Source organism: Patagioenas fasciata, chromosome 9, assembly GCF_037038585.1.
Source record: "Patagioenas fasciata isolate bPatFas1 chromosome 9, bPatFas1.hap1, whole genome shotgun sequence".
NCBI classification, from domain to species: Eukaryota; Metazoa; Chordata; class Aves; order Columbiformes; family Columbidae; genus Patagioenas; species Patagioenas fasciata.
Window position 1 is genome coordinate 14,681,207 of NC_092528.1, and position 27,241 is coordinate 14,708,447.

Genomic DNA, 27,241 nt, shown 5'->3' on the forward strand with positions numbered 1-27,241 from the left:
TTTCCTACAAAAATATTTCTAATTGTATTTGTGTAATATTTTCTATTAGTTGGAAGAAACTGGCTACATTTGGTCCTTCAAAATCCCCTGTCCAGCTGTCTGGAAGAGAAATAAAAATATCACTCAGAGCTTTGTATTAGGAAGATGCAAAAATGGAGAAAACTCCCAATTTTCTATTCTTTATTTTTCTCTGTTTGGATTTTCTGTGCTCAGGCAAGACCAAGTTGTGTTTAAAAAAGAGATTCTCAGTCTCCAAGTATTTTTTTTCTTTTAAATCCCATGTGTTTGGGTGGATGATGATTTGTTTGTGCTTGGTTTTGACCGACTTTGCAAATGGTCAGAAATTCTTGGTTGTCAGCGGTGCAGGCAGCACACAGTGATTGTGACATTACATGTGATTTGTGGTGTGTTCATTTGTTTGGTTTTTTTTCTGGGCAGATGTAGCTGTGCAATAGCACAGTATTAGCTGGATATTACTGCAAAAAATTGCCTGAACCTTTTCCCAGACATTTCTAGGTCCAAACATTACTTGCATTTATGATAACATTGGCATGTATTGTTTATGGACACTGGGTGGGGAAAAAAGCCTGAAAGCTACCTGTTCTGTTGTTGCTGCTCTAGTGACATTAACAAGGTGCCCGAGTATTGACAATTAAATGTTAAAAGGAGCTGGTGAAAAGTCTCTTTCAATTTCTATGTGAAACTTCTTAATAGTTGCAATTCTATGACACTTCTAACAATTATAAAAACCTGAGATGTTTGATCCATGGTTTTTTGTTTGGTTGGCTTTTTTCTTCTCTCCTGTTACCGTAGTCTGACTTTGTAAATTAGAAATTGATTAATGGCATATATTATATAAATAATTGAATCCTAATAATGTTTTTCTTTCCCACATTAAAATAACTTGTGGAAGAAAGATAGCATAAAGATAATATCTGATTTTACACTTTTACTGAGCAGCAGCAGTTTATTCTCTTTATTTTGTATTCATTTTACAGAGTATTATGGCTATCCAGGCTATCAGTACAGCACACCACGGAGCTATTATGATTATACAGGTGGGCTTTCTGAAGAAGAACAGCTTGAAAGGGCCGTGCTAAACAGTCTTAGTGAAAGAGGTAGGAATTTTATTGCATTTTGTATTTTGAGTTATAATTCATACTGAGAAAGGGAGCGGGGGTGAGCAAAGGGAAGATGTATTGCTCGTTATTTTCAGTATTTTGGACGTGTCTTTGGAAACAGATGGAAGTTCTCTGGTAGCATTTTCAGACAATGCAGTGTGAGGATGTGGTATCACTTTTTTAGGGTAATTGCATTTATTCATAATTGCTTACTGTTTGATTACCTTGTTACTACTATAGCAAAAGTGAAATAAAAACACCTTAAGTAAACTAAGTTGCTGTGCCAAAAATACTTACTATATGCTAAAAAATAGTATGAAGTGATACAATAGAATAAATTATGTTGCCAGTATTGAAACTTTGTGTGTATATTTTTGCTTTTTATACAAATTTAATTGATAAGCAATGTTCTCTGCACATTGTCTGCCTTAAAGGAAGCCTGTATTATAGTTAGCTGAAAGACCAAAAGAAAAAAGATAGAAATGTTTAGAAATAAAAATGGTGTTTGTTTTTAACTAAAATTTATTATTTAAATTGGTATAAAATACATTAATTAGATATATTATCTTTTTGTAACGCAAGTGAAATTGAGAGGGAAAGAATACTGTGTCTAATTTATTTCTCAGATTATGAAAACTTCAATGCTTGAGGGCAAATCTGTTTAGTGGTACTGGCAGCACATGATTGGAGCTTCGTGTGTGAAATTTACATCACACAGTTATACAAAATTTTTATGTTGAAGTGATAAAATAAAGGGCAGAAGTGAACATAATATCTGTTGTCAGGTACAGAGAGAGTTTTTCATATCAAACATTGCATCTGCTTTAATCTGTTACACATCAATATGGATTCTTCTGGGAATTCAGCCAAAGGCTTTAGGTGCTCCTTAACTTAAGAAATCTGAAAAATCTCTTTTAAATTTGATGAAGCTATAACATTTAATATTAACAAAAATAATAACCTGACTGAATATCTTATCAATTTCATTTTCCTTGTTCATAACCTTGGCATTCTGTATTCCTGGGTGCAAGGAAGCATTCATTGGGAAAAAGATACAGAAGCCTCTACTTGTAACTGCAACCCTTAAAATGCAAAGCACCATTCACAAATATCCGCTCAGAAAATTAATTTTCCACACTGCGTTATGGCTGTCAGAGAAATACCAGGCAAAATATGAAAATTAGTATCTTGACAAATCTTCATCACTTTTACTTTCACACCTTCTGTTATCCTATTTTTTGTTATGAAGAACACGTGCTATCTGGAAGATGATTTTAAAAAGGCAGTAGATGAGGCAAGATTGTGATAGGAAAAGGCTGTATTGGGTCTGAGTAGCAAGGTTTTGATAGTGTGGGGACTACAGAGGTGGCTTCTGTGAGAAGCTGCTGGAAGCTTCCCCTGTGTCTGCTAGAGCCAGAGCCAGCAGCTCCAAGACAGACCTGCTGTTGGCCAAGGCTGAGCCCATCAGTGGCAGCGGGTAGTGCCTCTGGGGTAACATAGTGAAGAAGGGGACGAAACCCAGGCATCTGCACCCAGAGAGGAGTGAGAACATGTGAGAGCAACAACCCTGCAGACACCAAGGTTGGTGGAGAGGGAGGGCAGGAGGTGCTCCAGGTGCTGGAGCAGAGATTCCCCTGCAGCCCCTGATGTAGCCCACGGTGAGGCCGGCTGTCCCACTGCACCCATGGAGGTCCATGGTGGAGCAAATCTCGACCCGCAGCCCATGGAGGACCCCACATCAGAGCAGGGGGATGTCTGAAGGAGCTGTGACCCCGTGGGGACAGGAGCCCAGGCTGGAGCAAGTTTGCTGACAGGGCTTGTGACCGTATGGGGGACCCAGGCTGGAGCCACCTGTTCCTGAAGGGGCACCCCATGGGAGGGACCCACACTGGAGCAGTTTGTGAAGAACTGCAGCCTGTGGGAAGGAGGAGAGTGTGAGGAGTCTTCCCCCAAGGAGGAAGAAGCGGCGGAGAGTGTGTGATGAAATTACCATAAACCCCATTCCCTGTCCCTCTGAGCTGCTGGTGGGGAGGAGGTAGAGCATTCGCGAGTGAAGTCAAGCCCAGGAAGAAGGGAGGGGTGGGGGAAAGGTGCTTTAAGATTTAGTTTTTGTTTCTCGTTATGGTACTCTGATCTGATTGGTAATAAATTAATTTTTCCCCAAGTTGAGTCTGTTTTGCCTGTGATGTTAATTACCAAGTCATCTCCCTGTCCTTATCTCAACCCAGAAGCCTTTCCTTGTATTTTCTCTCCCCTGTCCAGCTGAGGAGGAGAGTGACAGAGCAGCTTTGCTGGGCACCTTGGCATCCAGCCAGGGTCAAACCACCAGGAAGACTTCTCCAGTTTGAAAAATTCATTAACCTATTTTTTTAAAGCAAATACACCTTTTTGCTTTAAGTTTACGTCTCTTGCGACAGTCACCTAGAAGGCAGAAGTGCAGACTTCTAGGGGAACTAGGGGGTTCTTAAATTATGTTTTTAATAGTTGTCTTCATTTTTGTATTGAACTTTGTTCTTTGAGTGTAATTCTATTTAACTGCAGTTCAACATTGGGAAGCTGGAAACTTAAATTCTACAGCAAGATTATTACTGTAATATATTTGTTCTAGAAAAGTTTGCAGTCCGAGCAGTCCCATTTTATTCAAACTGTACTGGAAACCTTAGAAGATAATGAGAATCTTAGCTTTCAAATATATCAATAAAATAGTATTTGGTCGATCTGGTTTGTTAGCAGAAGACAGTGAATTAGTTACTGTTCATGCTGTCTTAGGAATTCTTAAAAATTAACAACATATCAATAAGCTGTCTTACCTAAGGACTAGACTTTGGGGAGGAACGGATGTAAAATGAGCTTTATTGTAAAGAATATTTTTATTTTACTGTCATTTTTGCATGACATTTTACATAATTTTTAACACTGAGCTTGAGAAAGAAATCCTTGAAAGCTTTTGATGTTAAGCATTCTGAAAAGTTATCTGCAAGAATGAGCCATGTTTGTGGGTTTGTTTTTTCTTAAAACTATAAAGGAAACAGTACAAATAAATGGCAAAATCATGATAATATGACTAGATAATATGCACTTTAAAGGCTTTCATGTATCAGTGTGAAATACCTGCAGCTTTCATTTGTAGCATTAGATAATCTAGATCACCATAGCTTAGTATTTTTTATCTGCTGCTTGTTTCTGAAGAAAGGTAAGTATTCAACTATAAGTATTCTTATTTGGAGAATGCCCTTTGGAACATGAGAGAGGATTTAAATAGCATCTCTAGGTATATCTCACTGGTAGATAACTGTGACATACCAAGTCACATTTTTAACTTCAGTTTGAGACAACATCATTTCTTAAGACTATGGTACTGTTTGGTTTTGGTGCTCATTATAGTTTTTAAGCCTCACAGATAAGTGAAGCTGGAAAATGTATCATTGTATATTGTTTCTAATATAGTTGGGTGTGATCAAATATATACATAGATCTTGCTTCCAGTGGTTTCACAGGAACTCTTTAATTTTGCGGCTCTTTCTCCTACCTGCTGGAGCACTTCAGTTTGGAAAAGGGAGACTTTAGAGATGAATTAATAAAATATTTCCTTAAACAGCCTCCTTAAAAGTTAGGTTTGCCTACAGGCAGATGCCTTATTTCACAAAGAAAGTAATATAGAGCATGTAATTGATCATACCTGTTTTAGTTACAGAAAGAATGAGATGAAATTCACTGTGCTAACAAGTAATTAGAATATTCTTCCCTGTCAGTTAGTTTGAAAAATAATTAGCTTAAATGATCACTGTCCTTTGAACACAATACATTTTTCCCTAAAGCATAACATTTGCAGTTGCTTGCAATTACAGGGATGACAAAGCAGGTACTTAACATGACTAAAAATGACATAAAATAATTTGAAATAGATAGCTAAATGGATGTAATAACAGGTACCACAATAAAAAATGTAGGGCCCTCTTACCTTATTAATAGTTTCGTTTTTTCTTTTCTATCCATGAGGTTTAAACCGTCCACAGTTGCTCCGTTCCTTGGACAAAAGAAGTGTTGTAGTAATTTTGATATATTTTTTTTTCCAAATGCAGTTATTAGGGTTTTTAGCTCCCAAAATGTACCATCACGGATTTGGAATGTTGATGCATAGTTGTAAATCACTGTGTTAGTATCCTGCTAAGCTATTACCAGAGTCAGCGGCATAGTACAGAGTTTCCTGGTATCAGTTGTCCACGACTGAAAACTAATTTTTGTTAAAACAGACGTTGAATTTAATCTCAGTAGTTACTCTTCTATAATCCTGTACATGTGTCATCTAAACCCAGCGTACAGGTACTGAATTTCTGCTTATTGTGCATTCAGGCATTCCTGAACTGCAGTTCTAATACTATATCCTGAACATTTCTTACATCATAATTATAATAAGTATCTAATGTAACCAAATAAATTACTAGGCTTGTTGATGGGATTTATTTAAGCGTCATGTTTAAGACTGTCAGGACTGTCATAAAGATTTAGGTCCATTTGCTAAAAGGAACTGTTACTTATATTCTTTAATTCCCAGTTTCAGATATGTTGCCTCAAACAAAAATCGGTTCAAACAGTGTTGTTGTGTTTTGTTTTTTTTTTCTTTCTCTAAAGCAGTGGGGGTTTTAAAAAAAATTCATTCTTATTCTCATAACTCTATATTGGTTACAAGTTGCAATAATTCTTCCTTTAGGTCAGGAAAATAATTTTGGATTTAAGAGATCACAGCTTTTGATATTTCAACGATATGATTTCACTGTTATGTTAATAGCTATGGCTGCCATTTTTGTTTAATACTAGTATGAGCAACTTTCCTTAATGTAACCCCAGTAATGCCGTAGCTCTTATCCATTGTTTACTTGGTATTGTGCTCAGAAGAAATATCTTGATCAGTGTGGGATGTGGATTTGGATTTTTGTTGTGGTGGGTGTTGGGATTTTTTGTGAGTTGAACTTCCAAGTGTCTGTGTTTCGACCTCAGTCATGGTAAGAATCCCTTGTGAGCTCATGTCTCTGCACAAAGGAATTTTCCTCTTTTTTTAAACACATACGTGATAGTCTATAATCTATGATTAAAGAGAAATACCTGTAAGTCTACTTACAGATATTCCTCTTACATTTTGTAATGAAACTCTCTATATGTGCATTTCCTTAGTTCCAATTTAAAACGAAAAAAACCTCACCATCCACTTCAAGTTTTTAGATGGCCAAGTATGGGCTAGTCATAGGTACATATGCAATGTATCAATAGTTAGGAAATATCTAGGCGTTTGGCTCACCCGTTCATTGAATTTTTGAGGGTTCCCATTTTTGTTTTACTGAGTCTGGACTTTTTACTAGTAGTCTATGAAATTTGCCAAATCCAAATCAGTACATTTTTCATTTCTGTACAGAAAGTGTTCGTGTCTGCTCAGCGTACAGTAGCAGACCACTTGCAACAAGAAGCATATCCAGAATTCTATTATAAATGTTCAGTGAGTGTTGTCCAGAATTCTATTATAAATATTTAATGACTGTATAGCAATATTCTTCCTTCTGTTGCTTCCTAAAAATAGCGGCTGATGTAGGATAAATCAGGTTTACTGAAGATCAGAACCAAAAATGTCCTGATTCTCTTGATAATGGCAGTAAAAATAAGATAAAACAAAGCACTACTAAGCCTTTCACCATGAGCTTACTTCTTAAAATGGAACCACAACCAATTAGCACCTGTGAAATACCATGATATAAATAATAGTTCTTTAAATAATAATCCTGTAGAGAAGTGAAATTGTTCTATTGGAAAACCTCCATTTACATAGGCAAACAACTTACCTTCAGACCACTGAAGCAGTTACTGCCCTCTGTCTCAGCCGCTGTTCCTTTAACTTTCACGAAAAAATGTTGGTTTGGATGCAAAATGTTGGAGTGAACATTTAGAGCTGAGAAGCATCTTTGTTCATAGTTCAACTATTTCTACTTCGGTAGCCATGCAGTGGGAAAGTTGGATGGGACAGACAACGACAACTGGCAACTCCTTCAAATCCAGGTCTCATGTACATCAACAAGCTGTATTTTTTTGTCTAGATTAGAGATCTTAAATAAAAATTGTGATCTAGTTAATTCCTCCTGAAATGCTACAGTACATGCAACAGTAGTTGTTTTAAGCTTTGTTCACACTTGACTTTTCAAGATACTGCTGCGTATTTTTGAATAGCGTGTAAGTATTTGGGAAATACAGAGTTTAGATTTGTCTCATTTAGTCTCTGTGCTTCAAAAAAATGCACTCATATCTTCAGTTTTGAGCATTTTAGTGAGAGTTTTGCTGTTTGTGGTGTTTGATTGTTTTACTTTACTTTTTTTTAAAGCAATAGTAACTTGGTTCAGATACTAAAGTGCAGATAATAGTTTAGGACTAATTGTGTTTGGTTCAAGAAGATACACGGGGTACTTGATCGTTGTGCTTAACTTTTTAAATTGTGTAAAGACTTCCATAGAACTAGCGTAACTGGGAAAATGAGTTTCTTCTTTGTTTCCACTGTTTCTTCCTCTTATCCTCAGTGCTACACATTTTACTTCATTTCTCCTACCTTTAGGTTTATTGTTCTTATACGTGAATCAATACAGACAATTTGGCATTCTAGGAGAGGCACGATTTACTTTCAGGAATAGTGTGTGGAGAGCATTCCTGCAGATGTCTGAGGAAAAATGTACTAAGAGAATGCTTTTGATGGACAAATCAACACCAGAAAAATGTTGTGCAAACTGCTAGTTATGGTCTCTAGTAGTCTGAATTTTTTGCCTTTTCTATGTTCTGCCCATTACTCAGGAGTTTCCTGTACATACTTTTTCTCCTGCCTTTGAAACACTTCTACATACAGAAGAAAACTAGTTCAGCAGTTTATTAATAAATTGGAAGACCTGTGTTCTGTTGAAATATCATTAACAGAAACTTTTTATTGATCCAATAAGTTGGTTATGCGGATGGCTGAGACTATGTTCCTGTTTCTCTCATTTGCCTTTCCTGAAGAAGTCGTGTCTGTCGTCACAGACAGCATTGCCTGAAGTTTTGAGCTTACTTGGGTGCAGTGTTCCTGAGTTACAGGTTATAGGGATTAAAAGACAGATGCTATTAATTTAGAAAAAGGGCTTCGTCCCACATGGGAGATAAAGTGTTTGCACTTCTCTTTTTTTCATAATTTTTCACTTCAGTGGTAATATTGACTGGTATGCTGCGAGTAGTTTAGAATGTAATTTCAGACAGTTTGACCCCCTTGTACAGTGTATATTTCAAGACTCTTTTGCTCTCTTTTGTCTTGATATTATTTGCCTCACTCTGATTTGTCCCGCATTGTAGCACTGTGCTGAGGTTACTGTATTCTGTATTTAACATTCAGAAGGTGATGGTTTCTTCTGCAATGCAGCACCTCGGTCATTCCATCACATGCTTTTTGGAAGCACTGCCTGAAGAGTTAACTTCCTTTGATCTTTAGGCAACACGTTGACAGCGACATAGTTGTTCTTGGGTTCTGATTATTGCTACAAAAGATTTTGACGTAAGAATTTCCATAATGATTAATTTTGTTTGCATTTTAAAAGTATATAGTACTGATACAAAGTATTTATTCAGATTTTCATGCTAAAATGTATACAGTATGCTGATTTTTTTTTCCTGAGACTTCCTAAATACACAAACGTTTTAGAAGGTGCTGCCCATGCAGCTTTCCTTTGGATGGCTTCTTTCTTGCAAAGGTTTCAACTGCCAAAGACAAAATAGGAAGAAAATGCTTTATTAAGTACATAGTTAAATCTTTGACTGTATATTCACACTACATCCATTATAAAAGCATAGTTTGTGTGTGGAGGTGGATGCTGTTCTTGGTATTTTGATCCAAGGTGTAGCGATGCAAATGGGAGTCATTGACTTCAGTGGTATCTGGATATTTTTTTTTCCCCCCTCGGTAACTTGAACTTTTTCTTAAAGGAACAAAAGTTGTTCCTTTCTCAGTGGGTTTGGCAGGGTCCCCTTGCTGGAGAACAGGCAGTTCTGCTCACCAGCTGTGGGCATAGTCAGAAGAAGCTGTGTGGGGGCTGCACAAAAGGACTTTCTTCCACTGTGGAGAAAGTGGTGGTTGCTGTGGAGCAGCTCCAGTCTGCGTTAGTGTCCCCAGCATCCAGCCGGGGTTCTCAGTCCTGGCACTGGGAATCAGGCATTGTTCACAGTTCCTTTGTTGTTGGGCGGCTTTGTTAGGCAGAAATGCAGTCAAAGACAAACAAAGTTGTTGTTGTATTATATGTATATTAAGATTCTTATGAACATTAACAAGGTTAGTTTGGGAATGCTGCTAGTGGTAAACTAAGGTCAATGAATGTTCCAAATATTGGATTTACCCATGATTTACTATTTTAATTCCTGTTGTTTTATCATTGGATTAATTCTATAGACTGAGTTTAGTTTATATTTTGTTCATTGGGACTATCTTAAAAATGATGTTCTGAATCTTTTTTTGATGTCTGACTGAATACATTTCTAGTAGTTTCAAGAAAACTATATATCTCCATATTATGTCTTATTGGCCAACATTGTGGCTGCATCCTTGTGGTTCTAAGGCCGTCTGTGTTCTGGTTTGCTTCTCTTCTATGCTTTGTTTTCTATCTGGAGTCTCTACCTTGCATTTACATTGGAAATTATTTTGGGCATTACATAGATTCCCTGTTTAAGTCTGCAGCATTAGGTTTTAGGATTATGCTCTGAAGGAATATAGGACAATTTTGTCTTCTGTAGTCGATTTAATGTGACTGTGCAATCTTGTAGACATACAGGAGCAAGCTCAGCTTGCCCTGAAAGCTGGGTGGACATGAGCCAGCTCTGATCAACAAAGTCTTAGTTTCATTAGCTCAAGAAGTTCTGTGAACACATTTACATGTACCAAGCTTAAGTATAGACAGATGTGATCCTTTCTGTGAAGGCTTTATTAGACACCAGCCTCGGCTGGGTATTTCAGATGTGGTTCACAGAGCATTGCAAGATGGTCCTGAATGTCGGCACTTGTTAAGCCTTTCAGTGGCTCAGCAGAGGATGATGTAAGAACCATTTCTATCCTGTAGTATGTGAAGAGGTGTGGCTGGCACCTGGGTTTGATGAACCTGACATGACTTAAATCTAATTTCAAATGTGTTTTTTCTAAGAGGGAAAAATGGTGATCCAGACCAGCATAACTTTTTGGTTTTATTCATTGGAGTAATTACATAGCTTCAACTTACATTTAGTCAGTTTTTAAACAGATTGATACTACAAAGGATGAATAATAAGTTTATTTAGTACTTCTAAAATCAACTTAATGTGAAGCAACATTGGCATGAAAATTAGAATTTAGTTGAAAAAATAAATATCCAGTTAGGTTTCAGGATACCTTTAACACCAGTTTTAAGTGGAAAAACAAAGCCAATTTGCCTTATATAGTAAAGAAGTTACTGTTTGTGTTTAAAAAATTTGCCAAAATCATTTGTGATCCTGATGGTATTTGGGATTTTTGAAGTTACTAAGGCTCACTAGGTAGCACTTTCTTCAGGTATTTGAAGATTAATATGGACTTCATTTTAATTTTCCACTTTATTTCTTTAGATGAACAAGTTAACTGAATAAACCAAAGTGTAAAATCTCTTGCAGAGCGTGAGCTCAGCAGGCAATAATTGATACATTAGGGCAGAAGCTGTTGTCAGATTGTGATCTTAGGATCTGAGCAAGTGGTCTGCACAGCTCTCTGGCTCACCTGCGGCAGCAAGCACATATTTCGTAGTTGTTGTTATTTTCCTTCAAGGGTTTTTTTAATAGTTTAAGGATACAGAGCTTAACAAGTCCTAATGATTTCAAATAGGCTCTGTGAAGAGGAAAGGATATTTAGGTTCTGGGTTTTAAAACTATCATTTCTTAATCGCCCTTCTAACACCAAACCTCAAGAAAGAATACCACTTTAGTTGTCTTAGGAAACTTGATCAAGAACAAACAAAGGGAATAGTCAAATGAAAATACAAATTAATGTGTAACTCTGCAAGAGGAGGAGGGATCAAAGCAGAAAATTAGCAGAACTTCACAATGTAGTATTCACATCAGAGGGATAAAAACTGGGAGAAAGTTGACTTATACAAATTTAATGTCTTTGTTCATAAGAAGTTTCGTATCTCAGATAATGGCAGAATGGGCAAGGTCTTCCGAAGAGATCAGGACAGACTGGAGAGCTGGGCAATCACCAACCCTAAGAAACTGAACAAGAGCAAGCGCAGGATTCTCGCCTGGGGTTGGGCTGATCCTGGTTACATGGGCAAAGCAGGAGCCAGAGGCTGGAGAGCAGCCCCCAGAAAGAGATCTGGGCTGGGGACTGAGGCAGCAACTGATGCTCTCTACGCAAGTTACCAATGTCCTTTTAATAACTTTTTCACTTGAACAAAAGTTCATTATTTTGGTGATACAGATACAGCAAAGATGAGACTTAGAGGCATGATTAAAATAAATTTTAAAATCCTCAAGTAGGAAGGGGTTAAGAGACCCATATTTAGTCTTAGCCATCTCTTCTTTTAACAAAACAAATTATTAGACCTTTTGGAGGGCATGGTTTTGTGTGTTCCTCAATTTCATCATCTCTTCTTTTAAAAATGAGAGAGACACTGTGTTCAAGATTGTCGTGTGCTCTTCTAACAATCCAGCTGTATCTAGATTCATTGTATGTTACTTTCATTCTAACTTCACCAGCCACAACTAATTTCCTGCTAATTTGATTATTTTTTCTTTGTCAGCCATTCCAAAGCACAACACAGAAACAGTAGTTAGACTGATATCTCTCTTCTTCACCAGTTTGTGTTCAAGTCTGTGGATGAGGAGTATTGGCACCAGCACTGGAAATAATAGTTTGCTTTATATCATGACAAAATTATTTCATGCATGGATGTAGACTTGAAGGGCAGTGTTAGAAACAGTAGTGTAGGTTATAAGATGTGCTCTGCTTGGAGCTGAGTAGGAAAATAACACACAGTCGTAAGTGCTAAAAGCCAAATCTGTCAGACTGTATAGCGTGTCTGCATTTTGTAGAGGGGAAAATGAGGGAATAAAAGCAGATTTGCTATTTTATAGCTTTTCTTCAACTGTAGTTCCTGTCTGGCTTCTAGTGCAGCACAGAACAGTGGAAAGGCTGCTGGGAGGTTTCTGTGCCTCAACTCTTCCTGGAAGCCTCCTGGTCCTCTTAAGGTATGAGAGGAGGAAAAAATATGTTGCACATGCACTGTCTTTCCTTAGAAATCTCTGTACAGCTCAGTAAATCAGAATGTAGTTGGTTACACTAACCTTAAGAGTTGACTGCTAATTGGGTGGAAGGTATGAAAGAACTACAGCAACCCTAGGCATTTGACTCCAGCTGCTCCCTGCCCTCCAGTTTACTTCTTCCAGTTCCATATGCATCAAAAATAGCTGGTTGGAGAACGCTCCTCTGAGTGCAAAACATTCTCTATTTTCTGAGCTGAGAGGCATGTGCTCATTCATAGTGGGGGAGAAATGGTAAAAAGGAAGGAGTATCAGTGTTGTCACCTTCATTTCAGGCTGTCTGTGATTAACCCCATTTCTGGTTTTGCTGTGCTGGGTCACCTTTGAGGCAGTGCTTAATATGCCTATGGGGGCTGTACATTCAGACTAATGTACTGTCATGCTTAACTACACTAAGTATTTTAGGCACGATAAGCATTTTTATTTAACATGCGGATTAAAATGTTTAAGGTCATTAAAGCTTTACCTCTGTTACACTAATACAGGTTTATATAAGCTAGTTGCAATTACAGTGATTTTCTTGTTTTGGTCCAAAGCCCTGTAATTGTAAACTTCACTGACAGAAGAAAATAATCAAAACCAACCCAACCCACACGCACAGAGTGACAGGAAAGGAGGGTCTCAGTCTTCCACATTCACAGAACACAGTTCTAGTTCACAATAAAATTAACTTTAAAATATGCTGTGTAACGGTTAGAGTTGTGTTCTAACATTTTTGTGCTATATCCTTTGGATTTGTCTATCATCAAATGTTATTGAAGTTTTTTAAATACTTCAAATACAATCTTAAAATCCATTAGTCTTGAAGTTTTTGCTGATGTGTTGAAAAGATCACGTTCATTTTTTGCACAGGTGTCCAGGTGCTGTTTCAGTTGTAGCAGTGGCCTAATTACCATTTCTGAACACTGTGGCTTGTACATATTTTGGTTAGATCAAGTGTTATTTCATTAATATTCCTATTGTAATTGAAAAAAAAGTGTCAGGGAACTATTTTGGCTAAAAGGATAATTTAAATATATACATAAGTTTTGCAGTCTGAGATGCAAAACCAAAAGCTTCTTTTGCCAGAAGTAACAACTGAGGGCATGTAAATGGTTTAACAATCTGGAGTATACTGTATAAAGGAGGAATCGTGAGAAATGTAACCTCCCAGGTTAATACTTGTTAGATATTTGGGTGTTCTTTTGGTTGTGGTTTGTTCATTTGGTGGTGGTGGTTGTTTGTTTTTAATTTTAGTGGCTTCAAAAGCAGTTGCTGGAAGTTGTGATTGCCCTGAAACCATCAGAATTAAAAGCATTCAACTCTTTAGTTTCCTTTTTGTTGTGATCCTTTGGATTACAGGATATACATGCATTTTTCTCATCATGCAGAACAAAGTAACAGTTGTTTTTCTTTGTGTCTTGCAGATTTTGGTGGAGCAACATATAATAATGAGCGGCGACCCTATGGTTTTTGGTTTCCACCTGAGTGCCGTTCGGAAGAGGAAATCAGAAGGCACAGGCTTCGTAGGTTTGAGAGACGATGACGTTGGCAGGTGTTGAAGTAAAGTGCTATTCAGAGTTACCAAAATATTTGTAAATTTATTTGTGATCTGCAGATTCATTTGTAATCCCTTTTCCCTTTTTTTTACTGCTAGTTGCAGAACTGCAGAGGGTTTTGTGAATTCATGCTCCAAGTTGGGACTCGCATAAAAAGTGTGAGATAGGAATGAAAATGTGATCTTTGGCCATCTTAATGCACCTTAAATATGGCAGAAGACTGATGCTTTTACCAAACTGGCTTTTTTGGTTTTTTGTTTTTTCTTAAGTTCTTTTGTGTAGCTTCAAGAACCCCTTGGATTTTTGACCGCGGATATTCTCAGACAACAGGTTTTCTTCATCCCGCACAGATGGGAAACAACTTTAAATTTTCTATGGAACTTTAAACCTATGCAATTTTTCCTGAGAAACCTTGCTCTGTTTATAACCTTCCTTTATCTATGATGACCAACTGGGTTTGGGGTTGGCATGTGAAATGGCACTTGAAAAGATTGCTTTGATAACATCTTGATCAGATGAGTCCAGGCTTAAGCTCTTCCAAACTGTGTGAAAACCAGGTGCAGCTGTCCTTATCCTAAGGAATTATTTAATATGACCTTCAGCGTTGCAGTCTTCCTTAAAACATGCCATTTTTCCTAGAGCTTGTATGTGATAAAACCAAGTTGTGACTACTTATGATTTCCTAAAACCTTTCTAATATTTATATTTTAATTCAAAAAATGCTTCCCTTTGGGGAGTTGCAATAACTTGTTAGTTTTGTTGAAAGGGAGGCGGATATGCCATACAAAGAATATATTTATTTAATAACTTATACTTTTCTAAAGCATCTGTTTCACTTCTTAAGAAGGCTTGGAAATTGTGTTAGGTATATGCTGTTCATGAAACTTCCAAAGTTCTGCTGTTTCTCTGTCAGTGTCTCATTTGACATCCAGTAGCAGCAGGCAGAGCTCGCAGACCTGTGGAGATCCCACCTCAGCACAGGCTGCCTTGAATTTTTCCTTTTCTAGAAAGGGTTTCTCTACCCGACTCGGGAGCACTTGACAGGAGACCAGAGAAGCTCAGCTGTCACTTTGGACAGACCCTCCGCTCGCCGCTGGTCACCCAGAGGCTGTCCTGCAGGTGGCACATCTGCCTATTCAGCGGCGTTAAATAATGAACCTGAAGGCTTTTAGTTCTGGTATCACTCTGAAAAATTACTCATTGCTCAGGATTTTTTTCCTCATAATAGAAAAGATTCTTCTGAAATTTGGGACACTATTCCATAACTTTCAGTCCTGGAGGGGTGTGATTGCACAAGAATAATTTGATGATTGGCTTTTGGCACAGAACTGTTGGAATCTCGTCAGCGTTAATTTAATAAAGCAATAGGATGAGCAATTGAATGGTTTATTTTCAGGTACGTGTGGTCACCAGTCTGTGCTTTATGAAGTCAACTTCTCTATGGAGTTATAGTTTGAATGTAAAAACATAGCCCTGTATTTTTCATATGGAGAAAAATCCTGAAACTAAGTTTTTTGACTATGCTCTTTAAATAGAGAGTTCACCTTCTGGTTGTCACTATTGTAAGCAGGGGAAGCTGTTTGCTGAAAAGTGCATGAGCAGTTCGTTCTCTCCTGTGCCAATCTCACTTTTACCAACCTCCTTACACCTGGTGTTGTTTCTGTGCCAAGAAGCAGCACAAGATTGTTACACCAGCTGTGGGGTTCAAGCTTCTGAGTGCCAAAAGACACAACTGCAGTGTGACTTCGGACACACTCGTTCAGGTAGTGTAAGAACACTGTGAATATTCTGCAAAGCATTTTCTGGATTCTAAGACACTTTGTACATAAGGAATGCAAATTTTTGTTGTGTTCTTGGTTGTTTTATTCTATCGCTACTGCACATAGAAAACCAGCAGATAATTTTATAGTAGGCTACCTTTTCTATGCCCAGTAAAAATAAGTATCAAAAAAACTGCATACAATTTGCATATTTGTCTCAGTGGTTAATAATTATGTGTAAACGAGGAGGAAGTAGCATTGTTTCCTCAGACTAATCCTCTAATGCTCTGGTCAAAAGTTTCAGTGTAACTTGCTGTGCCTGTTAAGCTCTGTTATTTTAATTCTTTAAAACCACTGGATTAGCCACTAGTCGGTTGAAAAATATACTCAAGTAAAATTAAAAAACCAACATTATTACAGTTTAAAAGCACTTGTTTTTGTAAAGTGAGGTTAGAAATCCTTGCCTTTAAATATTCACCAAAAACGTCAGTACTAATTGTTCAGCTTTTTTGTATACAAAACTGAAATAAACATTTTTTTACCTTTAAAACTGGTTTTTGTTTTAGTAATTAATAAGGCGTATATTTTAAATTACTGAGCGGCCACCCTGTTGTCAGAAATGAAGACTCATGATACCAAGGGTCTAGATAGATTATGGTGGGACTAATTTTGTTTCTTTTTAATTTAGTGGATGTTTTGGGATTGGATTATTAGAAAGTTCTGGTGCTTGCAGTGTTTTGAAAAGTTTATTAACAGAATGATTCCTTAGTAGGATTGTTAAAAATCCCTTGGTTGAGGTTTCCAAGCACTGATGATGGTAGGTGTGAGCTGCACATGAGTTCCTGACAAATGCTCTGTTGCACTTTCTCTTCAGAGACAAAAAATAAGGGCGATCCCACAGATGAGTGTCCCACGTTGCGCGTTCTCTGGCACTGTGTACTGCCTGACTGGCTCTTTGGTAGAGTGAGGGTTAAGAAAAAGTAGTTTTGTATAAACTATTTTAGCATCTGAAGTTTGATTCCTTTGTTGCAGGAGCTGTGATTTTGTGTGAGTTTTTCATACTTTTTCTAAACTCTGTGATCAGGTACCATGTAAGAAATTCCACCCCTGTCATTAATCTTAATCAGCGGACTTGTTAACAGGCACATTCTTGAAATTTAATGGTTGAATGACCTAACATTACTGCTAATAGAAAGGAGTTTCTCACAGTCCAGAATTAAGATGTGGTGAAAGAACTGTCTGTTTAACTTTTAAAAGCCCTTTCCCGCTTCTGTTTTGTCCTTAAGCACGAGCAAATTACATGTTCTTGCTTTTTTTCCTGGCAGTACTACTTCTCTGAACAGCGGATAAAATGCCCTTTAAAATACTGAGAAAACGGTATTCACACGTGTTCCATGTTACAGTGGGAGGAATTGTGCTAGATGAGTGTAGGTGGAAACAGTGTCTCAATAGAGGCTGCAAACAAGATCAAAATCTGTCCTGCCCCACTTAAACTGACATATTGGTGTGGGGAGAAGTGTTTGTGGGGCAGGGAGGTCATGTCACTTCTGCTCCTCCTTTCAGGGAACTCATTAAGCCTGAAGCTTTGTTTTCCATGGTTCCCTTTCAAACAAGGTTTGCTTGTGTGCTGAAAATCAAAACCAGAATTTTCATGGTCCATGTTTAAAAAGTTTGATTAATGCCACCTTATTTAATTTCACATGCACCTTAAAATCACTTCAACAACTCCGTTGGTTAAAGAGTGTAGGAGGAGACAGTGAGGGGACTGGCCACTTCAGAGTTTTGCCTTCGAGTTTTTTGGTTTTGTTTGAAAGGGAGAATTTAACTCTCTTATCATTAGATAATATTTATCCATACTGCATATATGCAGCTAAGGAAAAAACAGCCTAAATGTTGGTTCATTAAATTAGTGATACATACAGAAGTCCATGGAATGGTGATGTGTCTGGGGAGAGAAGGAAATTCTTTATTAAAACAGACCTTGCCAGAAGACTTTTAATTGAGCCAAGAAAGTCTCGGTTTTGTTAGCTCTTATGCTAGAAAAACAGAAGAGGCCATACCTGATAGAGGTGAAGTCTTTGTATCAACAGTTGTTATGGCAGATGACTTAGTTTTTATTTTTACATCTACATTAAGAAGCTTTAATTGCAGATGACAGAACAAAGCAGCTGTGAGCATTGTTAGTCCAAGAAAGTTATCCTGACCAAATGAAGGCAAAATGACTTTTCTGCTCTGTAATAATTACATGATTGGAAATGCCTGCAGGACAAAAATAACTTGTTATCCGTTGTTCTCTTTAATTATGACACCCACACATGCTAAACATATATACTGTTAAATACAAGAATTAACGACTGTTGAACCTTTAAACCTCCTGCTTGTATCTGGACCATGTAACTCAATAGGTGTACGATGTCTGAAAAGTGCACAGCAAATCTGAGTGAAACTTCAATGAATGGCTTGAAAAACAGTTGAGGCACAGCTGCATCTGTGATGTGATGGGAATAGGTGTTGCAGTTCATTTTCATTTCTGATTCTGTGACTGAATTGTAATAGTTTTCACTTAGCACTGAATGACTAAGTGTGAATCACCCTTGAACAAAACAGCTGGCTGACATACTCATGTTTATGTGCTGTAGCTTCTTGAAGGAGTGTGTAACATGAAGAACAGAATCATTCTATGGTTTTATTATAAGCCACTAATTGTTTCCTATGTATATTAAAAATAAATATTGATTTTGTATTTGTTACTGGTTTTCTGAAGGCAAGGAAATATTATAATAACAATTCTGAACTTTCAGTTGTAGAACTGTTTTTTCTAAAGGAGTATCATGCTTTCTAAAAGGTCTAAATCTTGTAATAAATACTGATGTCCATTTACTCTTTTGGAAACTGTGAAAATTGGAGAAAGAGCATTTGCCATGCAAATTTAATATAGTTTGGGTATTTCTGTTTACATGATGTGCTCAGAATGGTGAAGCACTTGGTTTAGTAAAGATTGAGCACACATGTGATAGCGGTCTTCTGCTGCATGTGAACAGTGAGACTCCATCTCTTTTGTCCACTGACAAGAAGAAATTGGCCTAATTTGCAGCAAAATGCATGTAAGCAAAAGGTTTCTAAACACGTATATAGTGAACTTTTCTAATAGGCTAGGGATATTCTGGAATTCCCTTCTTTAGTCTTTTTGGAGCAGGTTAAACAAAGCTCTGTTCAGGGCTGTTGAGCAGGTAAGCAGTAAGTGTTCTTGCCTCAGTGGAGAATGTTGGATTGGGTCTGTCACCAAACTCTTCCTTACAGGACATGTAAGAGCCATTGCTAAGTCACTTGGTGTGTCCATGTTTTCCTTACCCATGGAACAAGCCAAGGAACGGCTCCTAAATTGGTGCAATATTAACTATGGAATGACCTGTTTGCTGACTCTATTTTAAACTCAGTAACTAAGTACCCATTTCTACATCTGAGAAGGCTATTGTGTATTCTTTTGCCCAGTCAACAGGTGGATCATGTTGTGCCTAAAGAGAAAGACTCAACCATAGTGTTAACAATGTAACTTACGTGGTTTTGGCAAGAATCTTTCACTTACATGAGTACAAAATGTGATTTAGCAAGGTTTGATAAAAGCTTTAAAATACCTGGTGTACAAGGGTCAAACCTCTCATTTTTATTTTGTCTAGCAATTGAAAAAAGCAGCTTAGATCAGAGTGGCCCTGACTGGAAAGCTTTGCTGTTCAAAGCAGCACTGAAGGACGTGCTTGTGGAAACACATTTTCCTACACCGGGCCAGGGGCAGCGCAGGTGTGTGTGCAGCGCAGGGCATCTGTCGGAGGAATCAAGGTAATTGTTTTGCTGCTGTTTAGAGCTGAGACTTCTGATTGCATTGAACATAGATCATTCATTCCATTTTCACTGCTACATTTATCTACAGACTGAAAATCCAGAATGAACAGTTAGCTTGTAATTTTGTCTCATGTGTTTTGTATTTCTGCTTTGCTTAATCTGTGCAAAACATTTAAATATGTAGAATCTCAAATACTATGAAGCTGAAGTCTCTCATCTTTTGAGGAGCAGTTGAGCACCGTGTGCTCAAGCACAAGGTCAGATTTGCTACGACGTGGTGGTAGATGCTGAAGGCTGTCGACATGAATACATTCATTCTAGAATGATAAATATGGAGTTTTTTACTTTACACTTACAAAATATCACCTCTAATTGAACTTCACTTTACTGGGCCTACACAAGATGGGACACTCCTGAATGCAATAGTAAGGCTAATTTGGACTATAAGGACAAGCACAAGGCCATTGCCTTTAGGAGCATTTTAACTCTCATGAACAGTTTCAACAACTCCTTTTCAATGTAATCTCATAATTAGGTCCCATATGAATAATTTAGCAATTATTTTCTGCTTATAGTCACTGGACACATGATTACAGAATTAAAGCATATGCTGCTTTATACTTTGGTCTATCTTAGTTGCTTTATAACATTAAGCAATTTATCTGCTATTTTGTTTTGAATTATAACAGCACAATATTTCTGACAAAGGCCTTAGAGTCAGCTACGCATGAAACAGGAATTTGCCCACCTGTTAGATACTCTATCAGTGGCAGCTCAACAATACAGCTCCTGTATCGTATGTTCTTGTAGAACATATTAAAATGTAACGGGCACAGGTGCAAAACCTTTGTATCAAAATAATAGGAAAACCCAACTGTTTTACATGATGTTTTAAAACCAAATGAGCAAGACGGTAAAGTGCCGTGAAGTGACTTATTTAGATTATCAGCTATCACATGTTTTTAAGATTTTTCTGTGTACTTGTTCAAGTTGAGATGAACACAGATTCAATTCCAAAATCCCATTTTTATTCCATGTTATTTTTGTCCTATTATGACAAAGCTTGCAGTAACATAGTGTATAAGGACTTCTGTACTGTTTACCTAAGTGCAGTTAGTACCAAGAGCTATGCTGTAAATATTCCCAGCAAAGCAACTGCCTTTCTCCAGAGAGTTTCTAATCTAAGAGGCTGCAAATGAGTCACAAGGAGCTGGTGGGTACTGTCAGGAAAAGCTCATGAGACGTTCATGTGGAATTACCTGAATCCACTGAGGGAACGGGGACACGACCTGAGGAAGGTGGGTATTTGTCTGCTGTGAACACCAGTGGAAGCTGTCAGCCCATTGTGGTTTTACTTGTGGCCTTTTTGGAAGTAGAGTTTGCACACCTTCAAGAGCAGCTGACTAAGGCCCGGTCCTCCCCTCCACATGCCGCTTTCTTCTCACAGGAGTCAGGTCCGAAGTGACTTAGCACCTCAGAGAGTCACTGCTGGTTTTTACTTCAAGCTGGAAAGCTGGTCTTGCCTGTGTGTGGGATGCTGTCTGAAGCAGGAGGGGATTACATTCTTTCACCCCATTGAACAGTGGGGATTGGTGCCTCCTCAAAAGCTCCTGTGGCATGGCTGGTGTGCAGTGTGCAGCTGGGATCACCGAAGAGGGAAGCGAGAGGTGCGCCCTGTCCCAGCGGGACCAGAAGGGAAATGTTCCCCCAAGACAGGTGGGCACTGGGACACGCCCCAGGAGGACTCTTGACCCTCTCCCAGGTGAAGAGCAGGGGGGTTAGTTGACCACCAAGGAGGCACAGCACATCAGCAAGGTGTGCCTGGTTTTGCCAGAAGGAAGTTGCACAGTCTGATGTGTTTCCACTCGAGTGGACTTACCCTCTGACTGGTTTATTTTCCCCTGGCTGAGACTGGAATGTCTCCTTCCTGCTCTTTGAGTTTGTGTATCCAACTTTTAAATTGGCTGATCAGCCTGTTGTACTCGTGATGGCTTCAGAGGGAGTTTTCTTTGAATTAGGATTCTTGGACATGGATGTTGCCCTGAAAATCCTTTTGCTGGGGGCACCTTTCTTGGTGAACACAAATTGAAATTAACAGCACTGGAAAAAACATCTTATTCCATTCTAGTAAAATGTAGCTTGTTGAAGTGGTAAAAGGAGCATTTGTGGCCCTTCTGCATGTGATGAGTTCTCCATTTGCAAAATGTTTTCAGTAGTTTCGCCATAATTCAAATATGCATTTAATAGCTCTGGATTTATAGTTGAATAAAAGAGGTATACATGTGTTTAACATTTTAAAGAGGTGATTTGTGCTTTAGCTTATAAACATTTTAACAATCAGTGCTTTAAAACATGAAAAACATTTATAGAGCTATGATTCCTTAAAGATCTTAAAGCTGATGGTTCTTTTTTTTTTTGGTGGTCTATACAAAAAAATAAGCAAAAAATGAAGAAAATGCATTGGCTTCAAGTTTAGACAATTGCCGTAACCCTTCTTAACATCATCACTCGGATAAGTTCACCCATTTTACCACCATGCTACTATTTCTTTACAATTAATATTAGAACGTGCTTTGTTTCTTCAGCTGCTTGGATTGGAGCTTGATTTAATTTAACTGCTCTTAGAAATTAATTGCAAATATAGCTTTTTAAGGATTTGTTATCTCAGCTAATTTTGTTTTCTTACATAATCTGCTGTTAAATGGATCTGCAACTTTTTGTTGCTTATGAAAGCCCAAGTAACAGTTCTTTTGCAGTTTGGTTCAGTACTGCAATGGTAAAAGACTTTGATCTTCATCGTTTTTATTATGAGTTTTTTTAACAATTACATTTTCCTCTTCCCTCAGAAACAGCATGTGTGAGTTTCTTTAGCTTGGGAAATCCAGCTCTAGGGCTTTAAGACATTTCTATGTTTGCATATCTGTACTTATAAGGATAAATATTTATAATATAACATATAAATGCACATACTTTTCTTGTTGTAAATGCAATTTCTAACAGGAAGTCCATCATCTTGCACACCATGTGTGGTTTCCTTGGTATTCTTGACTTGATTCAACCCTCCAGGCTCACCTCGTTACCTGGATATTATGGCAGTGGACTCCAATGTGCCGGAGTTTCATTTTTTTGAATTAAGTTGTTAATGGTAGATTTGCTACCTGTAGATGTGTGTACATGGGTGGATGAGGCTCAACAGATCCTTCATCTCTGTCTTGTGTATCCACTCAAACAAAAAGAACAGTGCTGCACACCTTCAAATATATTCAAATATTAAATACTGTTTAAACCTGTAGCATGTTGTTCATCTGTATGCAAGTCCCACTCCAGCAGGTTTTGCTTTGCTTGTTAGCCATGCCTCAGGCATACCTGGCATCTACTGATCTTTTTCCTCTGCTCTTGTCCTTCTTTAAGAGTTCCTGACAGGGGGGCTGATGCAAACTGCAGCTCGGGCGTCACTGTTGTTAGCCAGAAACTGTATTCGTTAGCAAAGAACTGACACGTTCCCCGCTGACCCTGGCATTCAATGAATGGTGCTGATCTGAAGTCTTCTAGGCAACTTCCAGGTGACATCAGAGACTGTCCACCACCCTGATCACCAGATCCAGTGTGCTGGAAAGAACAATGAAAGAACTTGATAACTTTGCATGAAAAATAGGTAAATTACATTAATCTGTCATTTTCTGACTCGATTTGCTTTAACTGTACTATTTTTGGTTATCTTAAATTGGAGTAAGTCGTCTTTGCTGGAGAAAATCTGAATACGCTCTGTAAAGAGTTAATCTCAAAAGTCTAGATCAGCTTATTTTTCTGGCATTTATCAACTGAAGAAAACAGTAATCCAGGTGGATTCTGAACAATGCTGTTATCTAAACTAGGGTAAATGTAACTAGAGGATTGCATTAAAAAGACCTGGATCTCTAGTTCTGAAAAGTGTGTCTTCGTGCATGAAAATCCCACTGTTTATTAAAAACAAGCAAGCAAAATCTTTGTAATTTTAAGAAATGTGTAGCTTAAGTCTATGACTTCAGTCTGTATTACTACAGCCAGGTTCTGCAGTTTGGAACTGAGCTTTGTCTTGTTTCTTTTTGTGAACTTTCCTTTTTAATGTTTGCAAGACATTGGATAGTTTACTTTTCAGAGCTAAAAATATTTGAACCTTTGGAACATGAAACACTGTATGAAAGGAACTTCTATATATGATCACGTGCCCGGACTCTTACCATCAAAAAAGAATATCCTATCCAAAGACTTCTCCAGTTGAGTGGGCAGGGAGGAATTGACTGATCCTGGCTGTGAATGGCCACCGCCTGGGCCGGAGCCTCACACACGGCACATCTGCTGATGTACGGCTGGATTTCTTCTTCAGAGAGGGGCGTCATGGGTAAAGGAGCGGCACTGGACAACCAGTAAGACTTATCATTTCGACTGGCATAGTAACAAACTTGGTTGATGTTACAGTAAGCAAAGGGCATGGTGTTAAATATGGGAAGACAAGATCCTGCCAGACCTGAAAATAATAATGATGCAAATTACTCCACTTCTTTCAAATTAAGTTGAGAACAGTATTCTGGCCAATGTTGCCATAAACCTATATATCTTAACAGTAGTTATTCACAGATCTTAAACCTCCCAGGCTCTTTACCAAAATGGCTAGTTATATTGAAAACAAATTTTTTTTAATAACAAGTATCTTCCTTTGATCTATAATATTTGTGTCACAATCCAGTATTTAAACATGATGTAGTTTGTCACCATGGGAAACAGTTATGATAACAAATTTCTTAGCTATGCAAACACTGCAAAATAAATTAGGCAAGAGGTGGTGGCTGGTTTAAAGGGAGATAAGCTACTTAGGGGCTCATTAGGAGCAGTGAGAAACCAAATGCCAATGCTCATAAATAGAAAAATTTTGTGAAGTGTGACAAGCAGTTGTACCAGTGTGTTAAGCTAAGTCTCAGTAGCTGTTCTATGGCCTTCCAGAAAGGTCTCTCAGACTCAAAGTGAAATAAAAGGATTGAGGGATTTTGCAGAGCAAATCCTGCAAAATTCTCATCAGGCAGACATTAGTGGGAATTAAGAAAGGGCTAGTACATACTTCAGCATACTTCAGAGGTGAAATTCTTCTCCTAGAACTGACCTCAGAACAGTTTCATGATGACCTATTTAGTTAACAATAATAATCACTGCATATATGTTCTGCCTTGAACTTTGTGCATGATTTGTTATTTCTGTAATGCCTCAAAACCCTAACGCCTTCTTTAAAGACATGTGACATTTCTATACAGAAGCCACTTTTGTTTGTCACTGGTAATTTTCTATTCTGATTTGGAGTAGCTCGAGTAAGGAAAATGCCTGCAAAAAGAATACACTGGTTACAGGAAACAAGGACTGACTTCTCTTTGAATTTTATTTTCACTGCTGTTACAAGGTGTTCTCTTCCCAACTGGCTCTCCTGGGGAATGCCATATAGTGAAAACATTTCAGAACAACACTGCTGTACTAAAATTTCTCTTCTTGGTACTCTTTTAAGCACATCTTTTTTGTCCAGCTTATTAGGTCCTTGATCTTTCCTTCTAGGAGGCTTCTCTGCTTCTTGTATAATGAGATAAAAAGAACTCGGGAAATTTCTTCTGTGCAAATTGGAGCCAATCAGTTCCTCACACTGCATGTCAGGTTGCTTTTTTAGACAGCTACTTTTAGTCAGAACAGGAGAAGACTTAGAAGAAGTGACCTAACACACCAAAATGAGCTGTCTTTAGGAGAAATTTGGCTCTGTCTTTTCCAAAAAAAATCAGCTGCTGACTCTCAAAAGCACACGCTTCTGCTGCACGCATCTTCCATAATTTTATTTGTAAAGCTTATATATATTATTGAACTGTAACCATCTACTTAACCAGCTCTATTTCCCAAGCTGCCTCTACAGTAAAAAGGAGAAGACCCTCCATGGAGCTATTTCAGAGTAGCCAAATGAGATTCCTGACCTAGGAAAATCTCGCCAGTGAGTTCAAAGACAGCCCTACTTGACTGGCCAGGGTGAGTGAAATGAGCCACTCACCTCTCCAGCCTCTATTCTAAATTACTTAGAGGTAGAAAAACTTTTCATTCAACTGCATAGCAGCAAAAAGCCATTTTAAATGGGTCACATAATAGGGCAGCATAACCAATTTCATTATGATCAGTGTAAGTTAGTTTTGAGTCTGTAGAAAATAAGTGAGGATTCTATAGTGTGCTCCATTTGACTTTTCGTTGTATAGATCACACTTTATTAGAACTTAACTAGAGTGCAGTTATGTACCACAATACATACCAAGGTCCTGATTATGAGCTTTCTCTTGTCCTTCCAGGTACAGCAGACTATAGCCAGTCCATAATTTTGGCATCCCCTGTGGACAGAGTGGTTCTCTGTCTGACTGACTGTGCAGGATGAGCAAGAATCCACTCGCAGATCTAACATGGGGGCCTGGTGGTCCTGGAATGCCAGTCTGGCCAGGTGGACCTTATATATAGGAGAAAAGGTAAAGGGAATTTACTTGTATGAACACATAGCTAGTGTGAACTTTTCTCTTTTACTATATTTAAGTGTTCAGTAAGGAGTTCCTGACTGAGTATAATACAACTTCACAGGTTACCACGAGCACTAAAACAGCAGTAGCCTCATCTTACCCTTCTGCTGGGAGAGCAATGAACTAGATTGCCACTGACTGCTTGTCAGTTGGCTTTTCTGTTGTGCCTCTGTCCTGTGCTCTATGGACTGAGAAATGAACTGAGGTGGGCAATGATTTCCCAAACCTACTAGGATGACTTGTCTGGACTGAATTTGAATCCCTGCAGTAGCAGTCGATGCCCTTTCCTCATGTATGTATTAAATCATTAATTTATTAAACAGCAGGCACCGTTAAAATACAATTTTAGTTATTCACATAGTTGCTCCATTAGCCCTGACTCAGAAATCCATACCTATTGATATATGGTGTTTAAGTGTGTGTGGTTATCTGCCTTTCTGGTCAATAATGGATGCTGAGATAAATTCTCCTCCAATAGGTCCTTTTATGTATTATAAAATCACTCACAAATGTCACATCAGTGCTTGAATTGGGAAGGGTAAAGAAGTGTCGTGGTATCTCAGGCTAGAGATGGGTGTATCCATGTGTGAACTGGGGGGAGTACAGCTTAGTCTATGTGTCATCTCACACTTCTCTTCCCCCCCAAAGTCACATTCCATTCTTACCTTGTGGCCCAGCGTACCCTTGCTCTCCTACATTCCCCTGGTCACCTGGTGGTCCCGGTGCCCCTGGTAAGCCATCTTGACCTGGCAGGCCACATGACCCTTCTTCACCTTTTCTTCCTAGATAAATACGAAGTATGCACTTTCTGTTTATATGGCTCCATTTAAAGGTTATAGATTGTCCAAACATCCACAGCATGTAAAGGGTCAGTCAGGAGATCTGACAGCACCAAGAAATGACACTTTGGGACAGAAAGGTACAGAAATGCTCTTTGCTGGGAATTGTATTTACAGCTTCACCTTGTGACCACAGTAGTAGCTCAGAGGCTCAACTTCAGCAACAGCAACTGCTGGAAAGGTTTTATGTCCTCCCTATAGAACTTGTGTGATTTACAGCAGAAATCAAACCACTAACAAATATTATCATGACAAAGCCTCTTGCAGAAT

The 27,241-nt window shown here is 38.2% G+C and overlaps 2 protein-coding genes across 2 annotated transcripts in view; one reads left to right on the forward strand and one right to left on the reverse strand.

Annotated features, from left to right (window-relative positions):
* RHBDD1 (rhomboid domain containing 1) overlaps positions 1-16,279 on the forward strand; it is a 31,616-nt gene extending 15,337 nt beyond the window's left edge. The window contains 4 exon segments of the mRNA XM_065845104.2: positions 999-1,118; positions 12,281-12,310; positions 12,313-12,359; positions 13,838-16,279. Coding sequence (XP_065701176.1) covers positions 999-1,118; positions 12,281-12,310; positions 12,313-12,359; positions 13,838-13,972 — 332 coding nt within the window. The 3' untranslated portion in view covers positions 13,973-16,279.
* A 1,404-nt stretch (positions 16,280-17,683) lies between these two features.
* Positions 17,684-27,241, reverse strand: part of COL4A4 (collagen type IV alpha 4 chain) — a 73,805-nt gene continuing 64,247 nt past the window's right edge. The window contains exons 45-48 of the mRNA XM_065844618.2: positions 26,798-26,914; positions 25,877-26,065; positions 23,790-24,076; positions 17,684-23,178 (exon numbers count right to left, since the gene is read on the reverse strand). Of these exons, the coding sequence (XP_065700690.1) occupies positions 22,915-23,178; positions 23,790-24,076; positions 25,877-26,065; positions 26,798-26,914 (857 nt within the window). The 3' untranslated portion in view covers positions 17,684-22,914. The remainder of the gene's footprint in view (positions 23,179-23,789; positions 24,077-25,876; positions 26,066-26,797; positions 26,915-27,241) is intronic.